Source organism: Colletotrichum orchidophilum (assembly GCF_001831195.1).
Source record: "Colletotrichum orchidophilum strain IMI 309357 chromosome Unknown Scaffold_6.1, whole genome shotgun sequence".
In the NCBI taxonomy this organism is placed as follows: Eukaryota; Fungi; Ascomycota; class Sordariomycetes; order Glomerellales; family Glomerellaceae; genus Colletotrichum; species Colletotrichum orchidophilum.
In genome coordinates this window covers 213,904-237,978 of record NW_019172962.1, presented here as the reverse complement: position 1 = coordinate 237,978, position 24,075 = coordinate 213,904, and the positions used below count along the sequence as shown (strand labels likewise).

The 24,075-nt window shown below is 54.0% G+C and overlaps 10 protein-coding genes across 10 annotated transcripts; 4 read left to right on the top strand and 6 right to left on the bottom strand.

The window, feature by feature from the left end:
- Positions 1 to 1,290: 1,290 nt before the first annotated feature.
- CORC01_01185 (AMP-binding enzyme) lies at positions 1,291 to 3,330 on the top strand (the record flags this gene model as incomplete). Its single annotated transcript, XM_022612841.1, has 6 exons — positions 1,291 to 1,333; positions 1,405 to 1,640; positions 1,699 to 2,064; positions 2,133 to 2,390; positions 2,444 to 2,606; positions 2,660 to 3,330. The coding sequence occupies 6 exons, from the start codon at positions 1,291 to 1,293 to the stop codon at positions 3,328 to 3,330; spliced, it is 1,737 nt and encodes a 578-aa protein (XP_022480602.1).
- Positions 3,331 to 4,537: 1,207 nt separating this feature from the next.
- CORC01_01184 (uncharacterized protein) lies at positions 4,538 to 4,882 on the bottom strand (the record flags this gene model as incomplete). Its single annotated transcript, XM_022612840.1, has 1 exon — positions 4,538 to 4,882. One exon carries the CDS (start codon positions 4,880 to 4,882, stop codon positions 4,538 to 4,540), a length of 345 nt encoding a protein of 114 aa, XP_022480601.1.
- Positions 4,883 to 5,142: 260 nt separating this feature from the next.
- Positions 5,143 to 6,262, top strand: CORC01_01183 (uncharacterized protein; the record flags this gene model as incomplete). Its single annotated transcript, XM_022612839.1, has 2 exons — positions 5,143 to 5,372; positions 5,434 to 6,262. 2 exons carry the CDS (start codon positions 5,143 to 5,145, stop codon positions 6,260 to 6,262), a joined length of 1,059 nt encoding a protein of 352 aa, XP_022480600.1.
- A 202-nt stretch (positions 6,263 to 6,464) lies between these two features.
- On the bottom strand, positions 6,465 to 7,545 carry CORC01_01182 (uncharacterized protein; the record flags this gene model as incomplete). Its single annotated transcript, XM_022612838.1, has 3 exons — positions 6,465 to 6,856; positions 6,917 to 7,327; positions 7,398 to 7,545. 3 exons carry the CDS (start codon positions 7,543 to 7,545, stop codon positions 6,465 to 6,467), a joined length of 951 nt encoding a protein of 316 aa, XP_022480599.1.
- Positions 7,546 to 8,224: 679 nt separating this feature from the next.
- Positions 8,225 to 8,944, bottom strand: CORC01_01181 (uncharacterized protein; the record flags this gene model as incomplete). Its single annotated transcript, XM_022612837.1, has 2 exons — positions 8,225 to 8,614; positions 8,834 to 8,944. 2 exons carry the CDS (start codon positions 8,942 to 8,944, stop codon positions 8,225 to 8,227), a joined length of 501 nt encoding a protein of 166 aa, XP_022480598.1.
- Positions 8,945 to 9,698: 754 nt separating this feature from the next.
- Positions 9,699 to 12,364, bottom strand: CORC01_01180 (nonsense-mediated mRNA decay protein 1; the record flags this gene model as incomplete). Its single annotated transcript, XM_022612836.1, has 3 exons — positions 9,699 to 10,387; positions 10,451 to 12,161; positions 12,221 to 12,364. The coding sequence occupies 3 exons, from the start codon at positions 12,362 to 12,364 to the stop codon at positions 9,699 to 9,701; spliced, it is 2,544 nt and encodes an 847-aa protein (XP_022480597.1).
- Positions 12,365 to 15,468: 3,104 nt separating this feature from the next.
- On the top strand, positions 15,469 to 17,469 carry CORC01_01179 (uncharacterized protein; the record flags this gene model as incomplete). The annotated part of the gene is made up of 2 exons (XM_022612835.1): positions 15,469 to 17,138; positions 17,190 to 17,469. The coding sequence occupies 2 exons, from the start codon at positions 15,469 to 15,471 to the stop codon at positions 17,467 to 17,469; spliced, it is 1,950 nt and encodes a 649-aa protein (XP_022480596.1).
- Positions 17,470 to 17,945: 476 nt separating this feature from the next.
- CORC01_01178 (exosome complex exonuclease RRP40) lies at positions 17,946 to 18,753 on the bottom strand (the record flags this gene model as incomplete). The annotated part of the gene is made up of 2 exons (XM_022612834.1): positions 17,946 to 18,476; positions 18,556 to 18,753. 2 exons carry the CDS (start codon positions 18,751 to 18,753, stop codon positions 17,946 to 17,948), a joined length of 729 nt encoding a protein of 242 aa, XP_022480595.1.
- Positions 18,754 to 19,229: 476 nt separating this feature from the next.
- Positions 19,230 to 21,074, top strand: CORC01_01177 (hsp70-like protein; the record flags this gene model as incomplete). The annotated part of the gene is made up of 3 exons (XM_022612833.1): positions 19,230 to 19,362; positions 19,450 to 19,576; positions 19,652 to 21,074. The coding sequence occupies 3 exons, from the start codon at positions 19,230 to 19,232 to the stop codon at positions 21,072 to 21,074; spliced, it is 1,683 nt and encodes a 560-aa protein (XP_022480594.1).
- A 666-nt stretch (positions 21,075 to 21,740) lies between these two features.
- Positions 21,741 to 23,432, bottom strand: CORC01_01176 (uncharacterized protein; the record flags this gene model as incomplete). The annotated part of the gene is made up of 4 exons (XM_022612832.1): positions 21,741 to 22,483; positions 22,552 to 23,161; positions 23,223 to 23,246; positions 23,370 to 23,432. The coding sequence occupies 4 exons, from the start codon at positions 23,430 to 23,432 to the stop codon at positions 21,741 to 21,743; spliced, it is 1,440 nt and encodes a 479-aa protein (XP_022480593.1).
- Between the last annotated feature and the right edge of the window lie 643 nt (positions 23,433 to 24,075).

The following is a 24,075-nucleotide window of genomic DNA, read 5'->3' as shown; positions in this document are numbered from 1 at the left end:
TTGTCCGAACAGCGTTGTCTTGAAAGCCAAAATTCGACTTACCACGCATTTAATGCCCCACTTCTGGCTACTTGTGTAACGGCGTCGCTTAGGCTCTTGCGCGGGTTTGTTTCACGAAAGGAAGGGAAGGAAGATATAGCCAGAGGAGTTATCATGCCAATCAAGCATTCAGAGAGAGGAAGCCGTTCCCGGTCACGATGAAAGGATCTCGCGGCCGTCGCGTGGCCGGCGGTCGGCCGTGTGACGCAGCCCACGACCCACTCTGCGACATTCGGTGGAGGTTGAGGATCCGGGGCGGGAGGGAGATTCCGCGCCGCAAATCTAAATATTTTGACTTCCGGGGTGCGACTGGGGTTGCGGGCCGCTGAAGAAGGCAAAATGACCAATCTGATCGGCAAAAGCAAACTTGCTTCGTCATCGGAAGGATCTCGGTTGGTCGGCGTCCTTTTTACCTTGGTAATTCGGTTCTCTTGTGTTGACATGATAAGACGGGCTACACACCAAGCGCCAATCGCCAAGCAAGGCAAAGAAGCCGCCTAGGTATGCATCAGTCGGCAAATCCACTGGCTGCTCGGCGAAATTCTGGGCCCTGAATGGCGAACCCCTTGGAATTGACGTGGGTCACGGACTCACGGGTAGGGGCACGGCTTCGACGCTAACGCATCGGCTGCTGGCATCGGGCCCCATCCCATCGTCGGCCACAGTTAACGTCCTAACAGACATAGCCTCGATGCCCACCGCTGGGACTACGGAACTACGCCGGGTGGCACGCATACCGGTAATGCTTCAACCTCCTGCATAGTGCGGCAAGATGCTGAGCTATCAGGACCCTCTACCGAGGTGCGACAACCTGGAAGTGCGTGGGGAGAGATGCGGAGAGGTGGGGGAAGCTATGCTCCTCCAAGCCTTGGGTTGCTGCTTTTGGTTGTGAAGAGGAGCAGGACGAGACACCAGTGGGCCCTTCACCAGGGGCACAGAGGTGCAACGCAAGAGCGATCTAAACTCGGTCCAGCCCTCCCCCCGGTCGGTCCCTTCGCTGTCATTCCCGTCCAACAAACCGCTTGCTCGGCAATTCAGCTGCAGCTTTCCACCGAGCCTCGTGCGCTACCTTACTTGACATCATTCAAAAGGTCGAACCTCCCCCGACCCTTCTCACGATGACGATTCACATCTCAACGACGGACCTCCTGCGCGCGGCAAAGCTTCCGGAAACAAGTTGGAACGCGTGAACACCAGCTTCTCACCAGCTACAACTCACTACCCCATTCGTCTTCTCCTCCGTCACTCAAGATGGTTTTCACCTCGCCCAACTGGGTTCCTCAATTGCCCATCGGTAGGATATTCTCTCTGGCCTCGGGCCTCGCCCAGCTTCTGCCGCGACCAGTGCTCACTGAAATGCCACAGATCCTCCGGATTCCATCACGATTCAAGAGTTTATGAGCAACGAGAAGTATGGTCGCTATGCTCTCAAGGACTCCAGAAGCCCGTACACCTGCGGCCTCACTGGCAAGTCATACTCGGCATCCGAGGTGAGGCAGCGAACAGACTGGTTGGCGCGAGGAATCTCCAAGAAGCTCGGATTCGGACCAAACGAGGAAACGGAGTGGGAGAAGGTCGTCTGCCTCTACTCTCTCAATACGGTGAGTAGCAGTGGCGCCCCAAACACCACGGTTACCCAAGAACTAAAAGAGTGCACAGATCGATTACATTCCCTTCACCCATGCGATTCACCGTTTGTCAGGCATCGTTACACCCGCCAGTGCAGCGTATTCAGTTCAAGAGTTGGAACATCAGCTGCGATCTTCCAATTCGAAGGCTCTCTTTACCTGCATTCCGTTGCTTGACACCGCACTCAAGGCCGCGAAGGCCGCCAACATCCCCAATGACCGCATCTTTCTGCTGTCGGTACCGGGCGCTGATCAAAAATCACCCTTTATCACTATCGATGACTTAATCCAAGAGGGCAAGTCTCTACCCGAGTTGGAACCTCTCAAGTGGGTCAAGGGACAGGGAGCACGCCAGGTTGCCTACCTGTGCTATTCCAGTGGTACTTCGGGCTTGCCTGTAAGCAACTCTGGTCTTTAGTGGCCATCGGGCCGTATTTGTAGGTTTGAAGGCTGACATGGCTCTAGAAAGCTGTGATGATCTCACACAGGAACGTCATCGCCAACGTCCTTCAATTCACAACATACGAAGCCGTTCCGAGGAGAGAGCTTGGGGTCAGGACACAAGCGACACTTGGTCTTCTTCCTCTTAGTCACATTTACGGCCTGGTTGTCATTGCTCACTGTGGCACTTGGCGTGGCGACGGCATCATTATTCTGCCCAAGTTCGAGCTGAAGCCGTTCCTCGATGCCGTAGAGCGCTTCAAGATTAACTGCCTCCCGGTCGTGAGTTTCTATGTTCGGCATTGCGAGCATTGCGCAGCCTCTAACATACACAGGTCCCACCAATCGTCATCCAAGTCATTCGCAACCAAGATCTCTGCAGCAAATATGACCTTACCAATGTGCGTTGGGTATACACAGGCGCAGCGCCGCTTGGCGCAGAGACAGTGGAGGATCTTAAGAAGCAATACCCAAAGTGGCGTGTGGGCCAAGGATACGGTAAGCCTTTTTTTCGCCATCAGTTGCTTGGCTATTGTACTAAGAAAATCTAGGCATGACCGAGACCAGCACGGTAGTCTGCACAACGTCCGAGATCGACATTGACGTCGGATCTTCGGGCTCTCTCGTTCCCGGTGCTCGCGGCAAGCTCGTCGACCCCACGACGGGCGCCGAGATCACGGAATACGAGACACCCGGCGAACTCCTGGTGCAATCACCCTCGGTCGTGCTGGGATACTTACACAACGAGAAGGCAGACGCCGAGACCTTTGTATGGCACGATGACGGCCGCTGGATCAAGACCGGCGATGAGGTTCTCGTCCGCAAGTCCGCCCAGGGCAACGAGCACCTCGTCATCGTCGACCGTATCAAGGAGCTCATCAAGGTCAAGGGCCACCAGGTTGCCCCGGCCGAGCTCGAGGCTCACCTGCTCACCCACCCGGCCGTGTCGGACACCGCGGTCATCCAGATCCCCGACGAGCGCGCCGGCGAGGTGCCAAAGGCTTACGTCGTCCGCGCCGCCGCCTACGCGTCGAAGCCTGAGGCCGAGCTGTCTGCTGATATTTGCAAGTACGTCGAGGAACACAAGGCACGGCACAAGTGGATCAAGGGCGGCGTAGAGTTTGTTGATATCATCCCCAAGAGCCCTAGTGGCAAGATCCTGCGCCGTCTGCTCCGCGACCGCGAAAAGGAGGCCAGAAGATCCAAGGGTGCCAAGCTTTGAGATATCTTTGCGCCTACTCCTATCCCTCATAAGGGCCAAATACTCCGTGTTGCATATCTATATACAACACACTTTCTGCATCTACTAATTTCTGGTATCCACTTTTGAGATACATGTACATACCCACGAATGTGTACGACAGGGCCGGTGTGTTTAGATGGATGGGATTGATGTGAGGCTAGGGATGAGATGATCGTTCGGGTGTGCTTCGTGCTACGGAAAGCTTATATTTAGCGTCTCCTGTCTATCAGAATGCTGTTTCTACTGAATGTGGGTTCACATAGGCGTTCCCGAAACGTATTACGTCTGAGCGCCCTGCTGTCTCTTTGTGAAAGTCCAACGCAGACTAAAAAGTGTCGAGGAAACAAAATGTGCCATTTGGCTCCCATCCTGAGTCACCTGAATGCGAACCCCAATTTTCGAGGGTTCAACCTAAATATTTCTCAGTTGTCTCTTTAAACTTCAATTAAACTTTCGAGAAGCACCATTTGTTTGTCATCTCAAACCTTGCCAGAGTCAACGATCCTGACTGGCCGGACCCACGCCAGTTTCCCAACGAGCCTCAATGCTTAGTCGTACTTGGCATCTCTTGGAGCACCGCGGCCCAGCGTCGCAGGAACTCAATCAAACAATGCTCTCTCGCCTCCGAGGGGAACTTGAACTTTTGGAATCCTCATGAAAGCATTTAAACGCGGCAAAACAATTCAGCCATTCGCTGCCATTCGCTGCGACCCGCGTGAGGATCAGGGAAGGAATCTGTAATTAGAGGGGTTTCCTCTCAGGTGGGAGACGACCCAACCCCCCCCGACGGCCGGGGGTCTGAGGCGAGAGGCCGAGCGGGTGCCTTGTGCCTTGCAGCGCAAAGCAGGGATAGACCTGGCGCCCGGGGTTGGTTTTGAGTTTGCAGGACGAGAACCTCAAACGCTCTGTGACACCTTTTTGCGCGAGGATGCCTCTGCTCCCGAGTCGGGAAACAAGCGCCAAGCGAAACAGCCGTCGAGCCTCACTGGCAACCTCTTACATAACCTGGCTGCGTGCTCCCAAAAAGACGCTTTTCTGGTGATCTTGCAACGACAAACCCAGTTCCATGTCGGACCAATTGACCAGTCATGTTGTTCACCCTCCTCCCCTGGCGTGTCGAAGATCAGAAGCCAAATCCGTGAGGCCCTTTGACTGCTCCTAAGTCCTCGACCAGCCAGAAAGGCAATCAGACCCAGACTGACTTATCCCAACTCTCACACACAACCGAGTCCAGGCGAAACAGAGACAACACCAGCTCATCCCCTCCCTTCTCTTCGTCCCTCGATTTGAGATGGGTCGCTTCGCAGATGGCCTGTATGCCTGGGTCACTGGCGAATCGACTCCTCTTCTTCCCCGTGTTTAGTCTGAAGACGGCTCGCTTGAACCAGGCAATCGACGCCGCAGAGCAAAAGACGGGATAGAGCCGGTCACGACACTGGCCATTGCTGAGCGAGAGAGGAGAACAAAAACCCGTCGTTGTCATCGGACGGGGAAACTCAAAATCCATGACCATGAGATGGTCGATGCTCATGCGGCAAATGGTTCTTTAAGATAAACCTAACCTGCCACCCCATCCTACGTTTAGGAATCTTTTCTTTTCCTTCCCTCTTTGATTTCGTCCCCGGATTTCTGGGAAATTCCGACTCGTCTACCAAGAGTCTTTCAAGACATTTGATCTTAGTGGGAGAGCGACGCGCCGCAGGCTTGGCATCTATTCCTTTCATTTCACCAACTATCGTCTTTAATATCCAATCTTCCTTTATTTTCCTCTTTTCTCTTCGCTTCGACAGGATGTTGACCGTCCGATCCCCCGTCGCCGCACTCGCGGTAGTCCTTGGCTTGCTGAGCGTCGTCCAGGGCGCACCTCAGCCCCAGAATAGGAAGGGAAATGGAAACCGGGGTGGGAACGGAAACGGTCGCGCCAACAGGCAGACAGCGCAGCAGCAGCTCGCGGCGGTTCCCCAGGGAATTTCGCAAGCGACTGACGGATCGATGATTCTGGACATGACCGCAAACGTCAAGTAAGCCCACCATTCATTACTCCTTCCTATCCTACACATCACTAACACGGACCCTTCCCAGCGGCCTTGACCTCCGCTTCAAGATCAGCGGCCCGGCCGACCAATTCACCGCCGCGTCCGGCGTCCCTGGCGCCGCCGCCCAACCAGGCGCCCAGGGCACCCTCGGCATCAACGTCCTCCTTCATGGCGATGGCGGCCAGTCCTTCAAGGATATGCCCAACCAAGGCGTCCAGAAGAACCTCGCCGGCGTTGTCGTCCTCGCCCCGGACCCGAACCTTTTCTGGGGCGGCGGCCAAGGGCTCCAGCGCACCGACGGCGTAGCCCACTCCCAGGCCGTCAACGACCTTATTCAAAAGACGCTCCCGCAAATGATGGCCTTTAACCAGTCCAACGTCTTCTTCACGGGAGTCTCGGGTGGCTCCCTCATGTTGTCCGGGTTCTTCATACCCGCCCACATACAGAATTACGCCGGCAACGGTGTCCTCCTCAACTGCGGCGCCTTGCCCCCACAAGTGGACGTCGTCGACGCCAAAGCCGTCGTGGGCACGAGGATCCACTTCCAGAGCACTCTCCAAGAGCTCTCCAACCTGCAGGAGGCGATCCCGGCGTCCGTAAAGGCCTACGAAAAGATCGCGACGGACGCCGGGCTCAGCACCGACCAGGTCAACGCCAGGCAGACGGTCAACAACTCGCCCAATGGCGGGCACTGCGCCTTTGACGAGCAGGGCTTTGTGTCCGGCATCCAACTGGTCGCGAACAACTACGCCACCATCATGCAGGGCGGCAACGGCGAGGTTCAGGGTATTGGAAACGTCTTGACTGGTGTCACGGGCAACGAGAATCTGCAGTTCACTGGGTCGAGCCGGGCAAGGCGAGGTGTGATCGGTTGAAACTATTGCAGGCGTCGTTTCGGGGAAGCATGATATGATACCACGCCTCTCAGGATACTTAGTACATATAATTTAGGTAAAAAAGAAAATGAGAATCAATTCCAGCTTTCATATCGCTTTTCCAAATAAAGAAAACCTTGGATTGGTGTGATAAATTTCAGGCTAAATGAGAGTTGAGTCAAAATGAAAACAGGAAACTATATCATCCAAGAACTGGGCTCTCTGGCCTGGGAGACCTGCGCTTCTCCGTCACTCCTTCAACATGCTGACTACCCGGAACCGAGAGCTCCTGCGCAGGCACCTCGTTCGCATTCATCTCCATCGCAGGACTCATATCTGGCGCAAACGTTGGATACGACCCTTCAAGTTCCATGACGATCCGATGCGGGATGCATTCCGAGTGTAGCTGCGCCTTTTCAAACTCTTCCTTGCCGTAGCCACCGCGACCACCATCGGGAACCAGAGACTCCTCCCTATCGGTCATCCGCTGCCTCCGTCGCCTCAGGAACCAGAGCGCACCGAGGAAGAGCATGATGGCTGTTATTACGCCCACGACCGGTCCCGCAATCCATGCCGAGTTGCCTGGTATAGGTCCTGTTTTTCTCTCTTTGATTAGCATCCTTTGTTAGATTGGACAGTTTCGAAAAATCAAACCTGAGCTTCCTGTCTCGGATGCCCCCGAAGTCTCTACTCCAGTAGCCCAAGATGCGGTCGGCCACGTGCCGCCTATTAGAGTGTTATCCGGCCACTTGACATCCGTCGCCGTTACCGTTTTGAGTGTTCCCGGTATCACCTTGTCGTTCAAATCTGTAATGTATCCGTAGTGGACGCGGGTCACGACGGTCAACAGGCTAGCTGGGTACGTCAGATCCCCGGCCATGTTGCTACAGAAGTTGAGATACTCTGAAAATCTCGGCTCGATTCTCTCTGTGATGTACTTTTCCGGGCTTGTGAATATGGCTTTTATGCAAGAAATACATTCCTTGTACTCTGTTCGAAAGTAGGAGTCTGCGTCACAGATCGATGGTTCCGTACCGACGGCCTGGATGTAAATGTATAGTTCATCTAGGAATCTCTGGTTAGTCGCGGGGACGCATTCCGCGATCGAAAGGCCGATGCTGGAGAAAGTGCATACTGCAACGGTTGAAGCAGGGTGTCGTTGGATCTGGGGTATAAAAGCTCCCTCCACTCCCGCCGGTGGCCGTCGCTAAGTCCGGTGGCTCCGTGATAGGAAGCCATAATGTAGTCCCAGGCCCCGTTGTTGGTGTTTCTGAAGATGACATCTCCAGTCGAGTGGAAACGTCAGATTAATCAGGTCATTGGTGTTTTTGCGTGATGTAGTATGAGGGTTTCTCCCCCGCAAAGGAACGTCAGACATGAAGGCGCTGACAGCGTCGAGGATATGCATGGTATTGGCTGACTTATATGGCCGAACGCCGCCATGTCATAGTGACGGTCCGCTGCAGCGATGTTTGCATCCTTCCATTGGTACGGGTATTAGCCGCGCAACGGGAGTCCGTGATCTCCAGTGCTGCCAGTCCGTAAGCATGATCCCGCAGGCCGAATGGAATGTTACGATTGTGATGAATATTAAGCGCCAATGAGAGCGTGCCACCATGCGGTGTAACTGGACTAGAGTATGTTCGTGGTGATGTCCGTACGAGGGTTCATCTTACGTGGCGTCTGGGGTCCTCTTCTCAGGACTCGTGGGAACGCAAGAACTGCCCATTCCTCAAAGTAAAATTGTGCCATTTGACGCTTTTGGTCGACTCATCTCGAAGTCTGCTGGACTTTGAGGACGACACGGGTAGCTGCGGTTTGTACGGAACGAAGACTAACCATCGATGCAAAGAGCGGCACAAAATCATTCACTTCTCCTCATGCTGCCCGGCATGCCACTTCGCTCCATCCCCCGTATGCTATTCCTCTCCTTCCTCGAGTGGCCATGTGGATACACATTGTTCAATCACGTCTTTCCGGCATCTCTGCAACGTGGCGGCTGTGCGGAGACAACATCTTCTGGGCAGCGATTTCGTTCTTGCTCATATCCGGCAATGGATTTGAGTATGAGCCCTCGAGTTCTACAGCAGGCTTTCGAGGTAGACATTCGGAATGAAGCTCTGCCTTGGTGTACTCGTCGTTTCCTTTGCTCCTTTCCTTGTGTCCGGCAATTAGCCGATTGGCTTTCCGTCTGAGACGTCTGAGGAACCAGAAGCAAGTGAGGAGAAATAAGACAATGATGCAGCTCATGACAGAACCGGCTATCCAGGCTATGGTAGTGACGCTGTACGTGACCGTCCGCACCTCGTTGCAGAACTCCAGATAATGGAGAAACTGGGGTTCAATGTATTCCTAAAATTACCCTCCCTACATTGACTTCGATACACAGTTGACACTTAAAGAGCGGTTGTCCAAAGCCGGAGCCGATGCTGCATATAAAGGGGTCTTTCTCGAGTTCTTGTATTGCAACGTAGGCGTTATCTTTACGGAGGCCGTCAGTCATAGAGCGCCAAGGCTCTGGATTACAAAATCACTCGAGATAGCGTAACCAGCAGCTGGAAGTACGCTCACGTCTCCACTGCCGGTAGTAGCAGGCTGTTCGGAAGCGGTTGAAGTCGTCAGATTGGTAGTGGCTCGAGGTACTTCACCAGCTACCGTTGGACTTACTAGCGTATCCGTCATCGTCGGTTCACTAGTAGAATCAATCGACTGTCTCTAAGGACCTTCTTGCAAAGATGAGCAAGGCTTTTACCTCTGTTTTGAGGGGAGCCTATGACAAAGTGCCAGTTGGGTAACGTATCTGGTACAGGCAATTGCCAACCAACTTATATGGTGTGCGCATTTCGAGCGGAGAGAAATCGCTTCACAGCTGCTTGTCTTCTGGCAAGTCTTCAGCTGCTCATGCAGGCTTGTTTGATGGCACATCAATATTCCAAGCCAATGGCCTCCTCCCATGCTGAAAATTCTGGGGGTGACCAGGCTGGAACGAGGGTTGAATATAAGCGGTGGCACCCGAAAGCAGCATCTTCTTGGTGATGGTTCTGGGTGATTAATAGGGGTGGTCGGCCCGGACTTAACTTACCGGATTTCAGTAAACATTAAAGAAGCCAAAATTGCTAACTAGATGCTCCCTAAGGACATTATTGGCGATGGTTCAGATTCGAGATGCACTTTGCATGCTTCTGCAGCCTGGTGTTGTCTGGCAGCTTCAGGACTAATTTGGCCGAATTTAGATCAGGCTACGGCACTTCAGACACTCACAGGTCCGGTGTAGTCATTCAATGCAGCTCAAAGTTTCTGGCAACTATCTTCTTGTTTGACGCAGTCTGTCAAGTGTCTACCCTCTAAGTTTGACAAGCTGCTGTAACGGGGATTTATCCGCTACCTGATCCAATCTCCACAATCGATGTACCACTTCAAAGTCACAGCCATATATTCAGCCAAAATAGTGCAGCTGGCCGTTCTTGCGACAATAATCGTACACCTTCGTAGTCCACTCCGCATTCTGATGTTGTTGCTGTTCGTGGACCCATTTCTTCGTCATGCCCTCATGCATCAGAATCATCTCTCCAAGCCGAGCTCTAGAGAGCATCACGCACAACCGCTTCGGGTCGTCGAGGAATCCAGCACACCTCGTCCTTACCGTGTCCACAAACACAAAATCTGCCTCATGTCCTTGGGCAGAGTCTACCGTGCGGGCCTCCAGAGCGTTGAATCGTAGCTCTATGTCCAGTCTTCCGCGGAAGTGAGGCGGGAGGACTTTGATAAACTGTTTGTATCGGACCAAAGCAGCTTTGTACGGCGTGATGATCAAAATCCGTCCGGGTTGGTCAGGTTTGCTAACCTGTCTGAACTCGGTGTTTCTGAGCAGCTCGTAACAGCGTTGCTTAATGAAGTTCTCGTGAACCGGGTTGTAGAAGCTCGATCTGTCTCTCATTTCCCTGGAATATCGTAGGTTCAGGAGTATTCGAGGCACAACGCACTCCTGGCCCCTAGTGAATTGTCCGAGCCATCGCTGCATGTGACGTACTGGGTCTGAAAAACGCTCAGCCTCGGGTATTCCTGAGGTCAGTTGCCCATCGTAGAACAACTCTGACGCCAAGACCTGTAGGTCTCCGTACATTCCTGGGTGCCATTAGTGGGGTCATCATGTGAAGATCGGAAGAATATAGGTAATGCAAGACTTACGGTGGCTGATGAGCAATTTGCTCTTCAAAGCCCCGGCGAGATCCGCTCTTTCCATGGTGCTTATCATGAGTTGTTTTGCATAAACGTTCTCCTTCTCAGTGCCCTTGCCGCCCTCAACGAAGGGTCTGGTTTGTCGGGTATCGCCGGTAAGGATGAACGCACAAGGCGAGTACAATGCAATCGGGATTAGAGCTGTGAGCTCTCTGGCATGTGCGGCTTCGTCCAGGAACACGATATCTGGCGTGAATTTCTTGCTGAGGTATCCAGAGGCTGCAACGGGGGTTGTCGCGATGAAGTCGGCATCTTGAATCACGGAGAAATAGAGTCCAGCCACACGAGACTTCAGCTCTCTGGCCGTTCTTTTGGTTTTGATCGCACCCTTTTCGAGCTTTTCGAGTATCTTCGTCAACGACTTGTGTTGGCTTCGGTCAGCACCGTACCTTTCCCAGGCAGCCTCATCCAGGGTTGGCGCTCGATCGCCACGGTTTTCATTTGGCGAATGGGTGCGGTGTGATAGAGCGATAGAAGCACGGGCTTGTCTGAGAAATCCAGCGGTAAAATCAGGTTCGTCATCCTCAGTTTTTAGGGGTGCTGGGTGAAGCTTTGTACTGTTTCGCATCTCGCGAGCGCAACCTCGAACCCGAATGACCGACTTCTTGATTCTGGCGTCCTTCAAGGTTGCATACACTCTGTCGGCTGCGTCATCGCAGGGATAATTGACATCAAGGAGATAAAGAACTTTGACCGGCTTGCATACTTTCTTCCCATCATCGCGCACCACGTTGAGCGATTGAGATACAGCCATGGCAGAGATGAAGGCGTTCAGTGCCGTCTTTCCTGCCCCGGGGCACCCAAGAATTATTGCAAGTCCCGCTGGGATTCGACGAAGTTGCTCGTAAACGTTCTTGTGGTCTCTGTTCAGTCGACTATAAGCCGACTGCAGGAACGCGTTCGAATGGCTAGCAGGGTTGTCCATGTGTGGAATTTTGTCGAACATGTTGACGTAGAAGCTTGGCTCTTTCCGAAAATCCAGCAAGTACTCAAAGGTCCCAGTTGTGTTTTCCGACAATGCGTTTGCTTCTTTCTTCGGTTGAGTCAAGATGCTCAATGCCATCAGTTCAGCTTCGTACGTGACAGGGTTCTGATCAACCCGGAGATTGATCTCAGTGGCATTCTGAAGATTGAGAGGTGGTTGCCCAAGACTGTAATCCATATTCTGGCTGACCGCGATCGACAAGAGTGGGTGATACTGTTCCTTCGTGGCAGGGTCGGCGACGTAGTCCATAGTGACATTGAATGCCGCAAGCAAGGAATATTGGGACATCTCCAAAATTGTCTCGTAAGGGTTGGGAATTCGTTGTGCTGGAAGAGTGCCGGGGTTGTACTGTTTACCCTTGCAAACAAAATCTCGTTTGAAAGAGATCTTGCACATCTCGCCCTCGTCAGGGAAATGCCTTTCCGGGGTTGAAGGCAACTCAACGAGGACCATCCACTGCTTCTGTAAATCCGACGAGATGAGGGAATATGGTCCCGGTACAGGAGCAATAACCCAGGCGTATCTCGTCGTAGGTGCTTCGTTGAAACGCTTGATGGCCGAGGCCTCGTTTGCCATCTCCGTTATCGTGCCTTCGCGATGGACACGAGCGAACTCGTCTTTGCTATTGAAAGAGTGGACCATTCGACGGCCGCAGTCTCTGTCAGATAGCTCCAGCTGGAACAATTCGTTTCAGCATGCCAAAGATCAGCATAGGATAGAGAGGGAAGACTTACGATTTGCTGCAGCGTGGGGGACGTGTGACCGTCTTTGCCGACGAAGGCAGTGTCTCTCATGGTTTGCTCGAGCTCATTGTGGCCGAGGGACGCTTGAAAATCGTCGATTGGGCCGTAGCCGACGTTCCAGGTCGTGAAGAGCATCTAGTTGCCGTTAACGCAAGTTTTCAAACAGCGACGCAATAATTGAAATAACATGCCTTTGGATGCCGAGCTAAACAAAGCGCGACTGCGTGCGTCCTAAACGTTGCCAAGTCGACGCCCAAGCCGATGTCCTGGGATCACAATCAAAGCATCCGGGAAGTAAGAGGCGGTAGGTTGAGTGTTCTCTTTACGTAGCCTTCTGTGGCTATTGTGAATGAATGGAGGTCCGCGGGAGGTTTTCGTACAAGATGGAAGGACCCAGTTGAGTGGACAGAGAGGAAAGAGTAGACCGCGGCGAGATAACGGGCTGAAGATGGTCGCGACGACTCTGGAAGAGGCGGGAAGTCGTGACCAGAAGATCAGGTCGTGGGCAGACTTTTGGTAAATGTTTTCAAGTGAAGAGAGGAAGGTTGGAAGTAATTTGTCTTGGTGAAAAGTGCAGAAAGGTGCCACCGGCTTCGTAAAAGACGGGGAGGCAAGAGCAAACGTGAGGTTGATGCTGGGTCCACCTTCCGCAAGTGATTCAGCGATAATTCGCCTCGTATGAAAACACCTGCGATTTGTGATTGTCGATGTTTCGACAGGTACTATGTAAAGGAATACGCAACCAAGGGAAGCGTTCTACGCTGATCTGAGGAACAATGTCAGCAGTGCTGGAGGGGGACAGCTGGATAACAGTATGTGCCTGGCAAGTGCAACGCAAGGAGACTTGGACGATATGTATCGCGGTCAGACACAGGCAACGATTTCGGAGGTAATACTCCTTCAGCTAGATACATGCCTGTCAAAAATCTTGGTACAGGCCAAGAGGAGAGAGGTGAGTGTTTTTTGAATGCAAGGGCCAGTCTCTGGCCGGCAGAAGCATCGATCATCATCCCGAAGTAAGCTGGCTTTGGGCTTCTGTTTGGTAAGTTGATTCAACTCGACTATGAGAGACAGGAACGTCAAGTTAAAATCATCCTCAAAAATTGCTTGGTTCAAAATAAGCAAGTCTCGTGAGTGACCTGGTGGCAAAAGATAGACAGATACAACCCAACTTCTCAGATACCCAGGTCGTGACTGTTTGAGTAACACGAATTGTTAAGTAAGACATGATATGATGGCCTACATGCTGTCTTTTCTCACTTTGCTATGAGACAGACTGTAGCGAGGTGGATAGTTGGAACTGAAGACGATAAAAATGCATGGCAATTATGAGAAGGAGATGAGGTGCTTCATCGTCGTGCCTTTAATACATCCGGAAAACATCTTGGTCCTCCCGAATGCCCTCTTTAGCGATACGAGTGTCTGTTCATGTGGTATGCTCAATCGCTCTGTCACTTGGTTGATCACGTCGTGTCGTTGAAATCGGATATGTGGATGTATACGGAGTTTTCCGAGGTTGGCAATTTCGACGTCGGCACCTTGTCTCGGTGAAGCAGACTCTGATGGAGCCACCGAGACCAAATTGACCATCGAAAGAGACAAGCTCACCTTCGATATTAGTCAACTTCACATATCGAATGCCAAGCATGTCTTGAAGTTTCCGACGGTCGCTCGTCCTGGTTGAACAAAATGATTGCCCTTGCCATATCGTAGCCATCTCATCGTCGGCGGAAGGCAACCGCTGGGCCGGGTCTCGTGGGCTTATTTTAGGCCAAGACCTTGTCGCAGAATTAGCACCAATTCGCGCCTGCAGGATCTGATCCACCACGACAAGGGTCCAACAGACACCAGGAGCAGGTCCCTGAATGCTTTCCCCAGTGCCCAGCCAGGAGCAAGTTCAGCCGGAGGCAAGGGTAATGCTCTCGGTCGCTGGAACACAACGCAGCACGCCGAACTGCGGCACTAGCTTCGTATTATGTCGTCCAATGCCGCTTCGGGCACGATCAAAATTCCCTTAACCTCGATAGAGAGCATTGGAGGATGAAACCTGTCAAGGTACAGACGCCCGACGTCAATGCGAGTGATTTGTGTGCGGACTCTGGCGCCGGCACGTCGGTTTGACGGATTGTGATCATCTCCGCTGGCAGTCCTTGCCGACCTGAAAGTTCCTAACGGTGATGGAGATCTACCCCACCAGCTAAGGGCTTTTCCCATTCCTTATGACCTAGCAAACAGGGGTAGGCGGCAGAAGGCAAGCCCCCCGTCGCTGGCCGAGGGAACAGGGACCCGCGGTGGCGGCGAAACGGCGCGAATGAGGGAGCGTAGGAGCGTTTTCGTCCAGAAAATGGGCCCAGCTTCTTATGGATTGTCGCTGCTGACTTTCGAGTTCCCTGCGAGCGCTGCGACCAAGACACGGAGACACCAAGGGTCGTAGAGAGGCCGTGTGGCGGGGCAGCGAAGCTTTACGAGAACACGATTGGTCTGTTCCGGCCAAAGCGCCGGTACTGCGGGGCCAAATTTTGATAGCGAGCGACCTGCACGTGGGCGTAATTTTGGTCGAGTTCCGGTATTTCCATAGGTACTCCGTCAGCCACCCGACGTAAGTGTTCCAAGGTTCCATACCTTTGCCCGGTTGAGCCACAGGCGAACCCAGGTACTCCCTTAATCTGCAGGCAAACGTGGAGGCGGGAGGCAACCCAGTCCAACCTTCCTTGGTCCACTTCAAGTCTCCCCCCGTACTCCCGTACTCCCGTACTACCATACTCTCCTGCGCCCGCTCGCTGAGCGCACCTGCCTCTGGGTGAGGCTGAACCACTACTGTCACGGCCTAATTAATCCAACTGCCCCCATTACGGTGCTGACTTCAACTGCAATTCATCCGCTTCCTCTCTCGTGGGCTCATCGCCATCACGGCGACCGCTCGTCCACCCACAACGTCGTCTCAATAGAACATACCATCTGGACTACCTTTACCCTCAAATCGCAGGCGAGGCAGCGTCGATACCTCGCCTTCTCACTTCGCACCCGCCGCCGTCGTCGTCATCCGAGTGTCTCAGGTCTTTTGGGGGGAGGCTCATGTGGTGCAGCGAGTGCTGAGCTGATTCGTGGTGCCGAAATTGGCTCCTTCAGCAGCCTCTTCTGAGGGCATTACTGCCCAATCAGACCTTGGTGAATCTGACGACAATCCATCATTTTTACAACGCTCGATTGACGTGGACCGACTGAAGCTAAAACGAGAGATGTTCTCCCTCACCAACCGCGCGACACTGGAGCACCGCTCATTATCAGGAGGGGGAATTGCTGGCGTCGTTATCGGTGTCATTGTCGCCGTCTTTCTTGTTGGTGTTTGCGCCTACCCATTCATCGTGCGAAAGAGGAGAGCTAGGAAACATGGATTACCCGAACGTCTCGACACGGAAACGGCCTTCGTACCCGGACCTATGGGTCCTTCAGGACAGGTCCCGGCGCCGGGACCCGGGCCCGGACTCAACAGCCGTCTTTCTTCCAAAGATTCATTTGGACACAAGGACGACACGTTACGGGGCACAGAGAGACAGTCTACCAAGGACACGACCTCGTCATCTCACAATGGCATCTATCGCCCTCCCAGCGATGAGCTGAGCAGCCAGCACCAGCGTGGCTTCACCGGCGACAGTACTCATCCATCGAGTGTTACGACGAGGCGTGGCACGACGGAATACTCTTTCGGACATGCGCCTACATGGAATAGCGAGTCGTCCTATCCATGGACCCCCGTGGGTGTTGAGCTGGTTGCTACTCGAGCCGATGGCATGGACTATACCCAAGCCAATCATGGACACAGCGCGACCTACTACAGTCCAACTATTCCTTCCGAGGCCTTTGGTATGGTCACGCCGCCACCAACCGATGAACCCCAGACTCGCGCGGCACTCCCTGGGCGCTCAAGCTCTCGAAGTTCGTTCAAGCTCAACCTGGCGAGTATGATGCGCCGCATGAGCACCAAGGACTCCGCAAATGTCCGCTCAAAGGGTCAACTATCACAACCGTCACAGCCTGTTCTTAGCGAAACCCTTTCGGACTCTCCCACCGAATTTACCGGTCCATCGTTCGGAGCCGCTCAGCTGGACTCGCCTATTCACCTCCCTGTCAGCCCCATGTCAGAGGCAGAAGATCCTGGGCACGCTTCGGAGCTGGAAAAGAAAGGAGCAGCCAAAACGACTGAATCCCCGCCAATTTTGCCTCCTGTTGTACCCGCTCCTGGAACTGTGAACCCAATGGACATCATGGCACCATCCAATCCGACAGAACACAATTGGAATACGAACCAACAGCTGTTCAATATCGCGCACCCGCCCCCTAAACCACCTTTCGACACTCCGAAGCCAACATCAGAACCGCCGCAAGCACCGCAAGCTCTTACACCACAAACTCCGGAACGACCATTCGAGGAACAGGAACAGTATCTCCTTCAGCAGCAGCAGCAACAAGAACTCCTACGCCAGCAGCAAGAAGCAAATCGACCACCAAAGTTATACACGAACGGACAATCCCAGGCGACCAACTGGAACCTGGTAAATGGCAGCCAGGCAAACGGCGCTATCCAAGAAGTGCATATGAACGATGCCGCGCAACCAGCTGACCCCACCCATCTCATGCCTGATCAACACAATCAACATAACCAGCACTTCCTCGATGGGGAAATGACCGACCCATCTGACCACTCCCCGCCGGTAGTTGGGCAAGCCAGCTCCGGACCGTCTTATCAAAGCACGCCGAACACCCAAATCGATAGCAGCCCGTCCCCTCGATCAGAAGGCAGCTCGGATATCCGTAATAGCACATCACCGTATCCAGGGATGCAGCCGTCCCCTAGGACTTTTATTTGTGACGAATGTGGCAGATTTTTCGACCAAGTTCACAAGCTAAAGTAAGTTGGGATGTATAGGAATCCCGTTGCAGTGATACTGATAGATTTTAGTCACCACAAACGATATCACGAGAGACCTCATGAATGCGCACATCCAAATTGCGGCAAGAGGTTTGGCACAAAAACGCATTTGGATCGTCACATTAACGATAAACATAAGAAGACGAAGAAGTTCCACTGCACTGTCAGTACCTGCCCCTATTCGAAGGCGGGAGGCAAGTCATTTCCAAGAAAAGACAACTGGAGACGGCACATGATGAATATCCATCAAGTCACACCAATGGGCGACCCAGAACCCGACATTGTCGACGAGAATATGGGAGGAACCTAGGGTGGTGTGCGAATGATTTCTTCCTAGACGCAAGAACAGTGCCACCGATCCAGTGGGGAAAGGGCCAACATGGCCCAAACGTACGAGGCAACGCTTGGGAAGTGGCCTGTCAAAATGACAGGCAAGTGACTTCCAAACGACTCCCGCCTAAGCTATCTTCGAGCGTGTCGTAGGACTGGAATTGAGATCAAATGGGTCGATCGTGAGACGCGGCACCCTCCGATAGAACTCCGTTCGTATCAGATCTAGCGACGCTCAGGGGTCTTATTCGTTTTATTGTTGCCAGTGGGCAATATGTGATATACAGCACGGTTGCCTCAGCGCATGGAGTAAAAAGGGGGGCAACACATGTACATTCTTTATCGGGTGCTGCCATAGCAGCAGTCGGGCGTTTGGAGGCTCGCGGAGAGGCCGCCAGGGTACATACTGTAGAAAAAGGCCAAAAAGCATCACGGGAGGGCGTGTGCTATGGAAATTTAACTCAAGTCTTTGATTAAGGATCTTACTAGCTTCTTCTGCTGATCGACTGTGAGGCCGCGCTCGTCTGTTTCCTGAATAGCCCTTCCCACCGCGATGACGATCTTGATGCTCTCGCTGTTGACCCAAATCTTGCCATTTCGACCGACGGCCGTCTCGAACGCCGCACCAGTGGCACCGAGTTCTTCCAGCACAACAAGATCCGTCGTCTTCGGCATGAGCAGACGCCGTGACATGCCTAGTGAGATGTCGAAGAGCATGCCGCCCACGAGGGGGCCCAGGCCGTCGCTCTTGCCAGTTGATTGGTATACGCATTCGAGCTCGGGGTCCATATGCTTGTTTGACAGCGTGACGCGGGCGTAGACGAGGGCGCCGGCCGCTAATTGGGGACGAGTCTTCTTCGACGCGCCCTCGAAGGAGAGTTGGGGCAGCATTGCCGGTGTTGAATAATCGGCCAGGAGGACGTAGTAGAGTTCGGCGGCGGTCCGCTGGACGGTGCCGATGACGAGGTCGCCGACGGCGGGTATGTACTGTTGATGATTGTTAACTACATTTTGTCTCCAATTTCGTAAAGAAAAAAAAAATCTGCCATTTATGGGATTCTCGTACCCGTCCACTTGTCTGCTCAACCCATATCGAGTTTTTCTTGCGATCGGAGACGAGCTTGCCGGCGATGGTGGGCACTATTTGCCTGGGAGGAACATGTCGGAGACCAGGACCGAGTCGCAATGGAAGTTTCTGATGCGAGGGGATGAGAGATTCGTCAATCTCGTCACCGGGGAGGACGTAAGGGCCGACGGAAGCCATCGCGTGTTTCGTGTGCGTCAGGAATGATTGCGATGCTGAACTGAAATGGTCGAGGGGATAGCAGACGCCAAGTACTTTACTTTCCGCCTTTTGCGCCTCTCTCTCTGCCACTATTCGATTCAGCCTTGCGGCAACAACTTAAGGTAGATACTGAATATAGAAAGCTTTGGCGGGGCTCCTTTGTGTGCCCAGCGAATTGGATTTGATTGGGACGGACGGGGGTAGGTGGAGAATTAATGCCCCACTGGAACGACAGCGAACGTGGGAATTTTTTTTTCCCTTGCCCAAAATTTCCAGTTGGCCTTTGAACCCCCACCATCCACCACCATTGAAAACATTCCCTCCCGAGATCTCGAAAGGAGCCCGCGGTACCAAATTTAATAATCAGCCCTTGCTTCTCGACTCCCTGTACAATCTCCCCCCACGACGAATACACATAGCCACACGCACACGTCTTCCGGACGCAACACATAGAAATGGCTACGAACGGTGACTCGCGGCCCGCGCCGGGCGACCGCACCGTCATTGGTATTACCTTTGGCAACTCCAACAGCTCCATCGCATACACCAAGGACGACAAGGCCGAGGTTATGGCCAACGAGGACGGAGGTGAGTTTCTTCTCCCCGGGGAAACATGGCTTTTAGTATAGTCTTTCGCAGAGGATCAAACCCGCTGACAATGCGAAATTCTGCCAGATCGTCAGATTCCCACCATCCTCTCCTACGTTGACGGAGACGAGTACTACGGACAGCAGGCCAAGGCCTTCCTCATCCGGAATCCCACCAACACGATCGCATACTTCAAGGAATTCCTCGGTCAGGAGTACGATTCACTTCTCCATGAACTTTCCCCTTTCTGCCCTCCTGGCATCTAAACTGACATGAACCCGCCACACAGCTTCAAGTCCATCGACCCCACCCACAACCACGCCTCTGCTCATCCTCAGGATATGAGCGGCACCGTCTCCTTTTCAGTGAAGGACAAGGAGGATGCCGAGGAGCCCTCTAACGTTTCCGTTCACGAGGCCGCCACGCGCTATATCCGTCGCCTCGTCAGCTCCGCCAGCGACTACCTTGGCCAGAAGGTCACCTCCGCCGTCATCACCGTCCCCACCAACTTCACCGAGAAGCAGAAGGAGGCCCTCCTCAAGGCCGCTAAGGACGCCGGCCTGGAGATCCTCCAGGTCATCTCCGACCCCATCGCCGCCGTCCTCGCCTACGACGCCCGCCCCGAGGCCGTCATTGAGGACAAGATTGTCGTCGTCGCCGATCTTGGCGGCACCCGCTCCGACGTGGCCGTCGTCGCTTCCCGCGGCGGCATGTACACCGTCCTCGCCACCGCTCACGACTACGAGTTCTCCGGCTCCCACCTCGACCAGGTCTTGATCGACTACTTCGCCAAGGAGTTCATCAAGAAGCACACCACCGACCCCCGCGAGAACGCCCGCTCCCTGGCCAAGCTGAGGGCCGAGTCCGAGTCCACCAAGAGGGCCCTGTCCCTGAGCAACAACGCCAGCTTCAGCATTGAGTCCCTGGCTGACGGTATCGATTTCCAGTCCACCATCAACCGGTTACGCTACGAGATGGTTGCCCGCAAGGTCTTTGACGGCTTCAACCGCCTTGTCGAGGGCGTCGTCAAGAAGGCCGAGCTCGACGTTCTCGACATTGACGAGGTCATTGTCGCCGGCGGCACCGCCCACACCCCCCGCATCGCCGCCAACTTTGCCGGCCTCTTCCCCGAGTCCACAAAGGTTATCGCGCCCTCCACCGTCGCCAACGCCATCAACCCCTCCGAGCTCCTCGCCCGCGGTGCCGCCCTCCAGGCGTCCCTGATCCAGGAGTACGAGGCCGACGACATTGACCAGAGCACCCACGCCGCCGTCACTACCGTCAAGCACATTGCCAACGCCATCGGCGTCGTTGGCGCAAACGAAGAATTTGTCCCCGTGGTCCCTGCTGAGACCGCCGTCCCTGCCCGCCGCACCATCAAGATTGCTGGTCCCAAGGAGGGTGGCGATGTCCTCGTTCGCATCGTCGAGGGCGGCGCCCACATCAAGGTCACCAAGCCCGAGCCCAAGGCTAAGCCCGAGACTAACGGCGACGACGAGGACGACTCGGATTTCTCCGACGAGGAGGAGGAGGACATCCGTGAGAAGGTCTGGAAGGTCGGGCCTACCCTCGCCGAGGCCGCCGTCCGCGGCGTCGGCAAGGGCTCCAAGGTCGAGGTCACCATCAACGTCGCCGCCGACCTTGGCGTCACGATAACGGCGAGAGAGGTTGGCGGTAAGGGTGGTGTCCGCGGCACCATTAGCGCTCCTTGAAGTGTCTCTCTTCATCTAGAGAGACAGTAGAGTTGTTTTTTCCCACGACTTGCCTGTAAAGAGAAGGTGCGCCACTTGCGCACCGGCCTGGCGTAAAAGGAGAGTGATTAGGGACCGGGGGGGTTAAGGATGAGCCTTTTTTTCCCAGTGCTTTTCCTAAAAAGCACTTTCCCCCCACTCTCGATAGACATGGAATCTAAGGTGGTCCGGGAAGGGCAGTGGAAATGGATGAATCAAAACGGAAACGACCCGGAACATGGAGAGCCAAAAAGATGGGTTTCGAATAGCATGAGAAGGTGGTTGATAGACAGCGAGCTTTTTTGTGGACGAGTTTAGTCTAGGCAAAGACAAGACGCAGACGAAAATGTTTGTAATGAGCTTCGCTTTCCCCTGATGCTGCGATGGAATGGTAGGAAATCTGATTCCATAACATAGCAAGATGTCAAGTGTGGTGATGATTCAAGTTGGTATGCCGCGTACAAAAACCAAAGGAAGATCGATGCGTGAACAAAAGCTCATAGACTGATTATCGAAACAAAACAAGGGGGGGAGGGATTGCCTATGCAAAAATGTACGCTTGCCCGTCAACACCTTGCTACAAAGTCGGGAAGAAAAAAAACCAAGCAAAAGGTCACCCTACAATCATCACACTGCACTCTTCTTTTTCTAAGTGACAGCACCAGGTAATCTCCACGCGACTAGATCGTCGCGGACATCGAACTCCTCCAGCTCCCTGTTCCTCCTCGAGCTCTCGCGTCCGCGATCACTGCTGCCCATCGTCGGCGCCAGGCTCACCATGCTGCCGCTACGGCTCCGCGAGCGTCCGTAGTCACGCGCGCTGATTTCACCACCGCCGCCGCCGCCGTTACCACCTCCGAGACGCTGGTCGTCGTCCCGACCCCTAGTTCGACTGTGCGAGCCGCGACGAGCCACATTACTCGCGCCAGCGGTGCTGCTCGCCGCGTCACCACGGCCCGTAACAATGGTGGCCATGCTCTTAACGCTCCTCAAGCTCCTCATGCTCTTATCGCTGGAGCCACTGTTGTTGCGGGAGTGGTGGCGGTGGCGGTTGTGCAAGCGGTGCAGGTGCAGGTGATCCTGCTGAGGCGGGTCCAGCTGCTGTTGCTGCTTCCGCTCTAACTTGCGAAAGTCTGAGGGCCGGAGTGTGCCATTCATGCCGCCTTCATCGGAGCTCAGAGAGCCGCCGTTGTCCAGATCAAAGGTTGTCGTCTTCTTGCCGGTGCGTCCGGTGCGTCCAGATTGCCAGCCGTCGCCGCCGGAAAAGATGTCTTCGATGCACTGGTCGGCGGGAAGCTCGCCAGGTTGGCAGGACCAGGAGGCTGCCAGGGCGCGGCGGTACATGTCCTGCACTTCGGAAGCGTCTCTGGATTTTGCCATTGTAGGGAGCTCTGGAGAAGGAGTCAGTATTTGATAGGCCGCCAAAAGGCGCAGGACTATGAGAGAGGGGAAACCTCACGTCCAGCGTCATCTTGCTCGACCGATTCGCCCGCCATGATACCGGCAATCCCGCCAAATACGGGTGCAGTCTTCAAGGGAGGCGCAGAATAGTTCTTGTCGCCGTCGAGCTGCAACATCAAAATGCCGATTTTTAATGTACTATTGATCTTGCTTTCTTGCATGAGATAACGCCTCACGATACCATCCTCGACGTCGGGATCGTCCAGGACCGGTGCCCTCGTCGACATTGGGCTCTGACTGGTACCGCTGCTTCGCTTGCGCGAGTGACCGCGGTCGAAGCTGGCGCTTTCGCGAGTGAGGCCATCGCTTTCTTCTACGTACTCGCTGAGGTTGAGCTTGACGATACCGAGCGAAATTTTTTCCTCCCTGCCGCTGCCCGGAAACTGTTGCAGGACCTCAAACTCGACGGGGCACTCGGTCAGGTTGTTGTTCTTGTCGATGCTGATCCGGATATGGCTGACCACCTTAGAGTAGTTGTACTCAACCTTGTGGTTGGAGATCGGGCACTGCGGGGTGCGGCCGCGGTGCTCAGCGTGGATGGAGTGTGCGAGATTCCATTTCACTATTGATGTCCCGGAAACCAACGGGACGTTGTTCAAATCATAGACCTGGAGTTGTCAGTACGATCGGTTCAAATATGTGCACTGTTTTGCTAGGAGGGGCTCACACCTTTAGATGTAGCTCAAACTTTGGCTGCGTCAGAAAACGTTAGCTCAAGCCAATTCGCTGAATGGCCAACATCAACACCGCACATCCTCCACATTTGGGGATTGAGTTTCCCACGGCAGTATGGTGGGCGCGGTGAGGAGGCATTACCTTTCTGTTCTTATTGACTGTGGGCAGGAAGCCCCCGTTAGCCATGCTCTTGAGGGGACTCATTATGATCGAGTGATTCGCTCAGTGCTGGTGGTAATGATGGAGACAGAGGCAGAAGCAAAACCAGGCGGGGACTGAAAAGCCCCGGGCCCCAACAAGACGTGCTTTCAAGGGAGAGACATGGGAATGGTGAGGTCGTTGATTAGATGGTGAAGGTGAATAGGGCTGGATGCAAAAGAAAAGGCCACCGAGCTGTCTCTGGAGTTGTCTCAGTGAGAACTCAGCCTCATGAGAGGTACGGGTGAGCAGAGGGCTAGGCAACCCACGTGGTCCCAAGGAATGTGTGTTCAGGTGAAATAAAGAGAATACAACAAGGACACCAACGCCGGAAAAATCAGCTCGACATGGGACGGAAGATGGAGAAGATCGAGTCGGAGAAAGGAGCAAATAGAGGCTTACTTAAGGAGGCCATGTTTCATGAAGGCATGGCTGGCTGGGTTCCGTCGGGCCAACAGGTCAATAATACCTGCTACCTCAGGTGAGGACCGCGCGTTTTCGGAGGTAGGTACCGTAGGTCGGTATGAGTGCGCGGGCAGGTAGAGTGTGCAAGGGCAGGCAAAGCACACGCAGGCAGTGGTGCAGACGCAGACGCGCAGGAGAGTCCAACAACACGAAGAGACTTGTGCCTTCCGTCAGCGACGCTCGG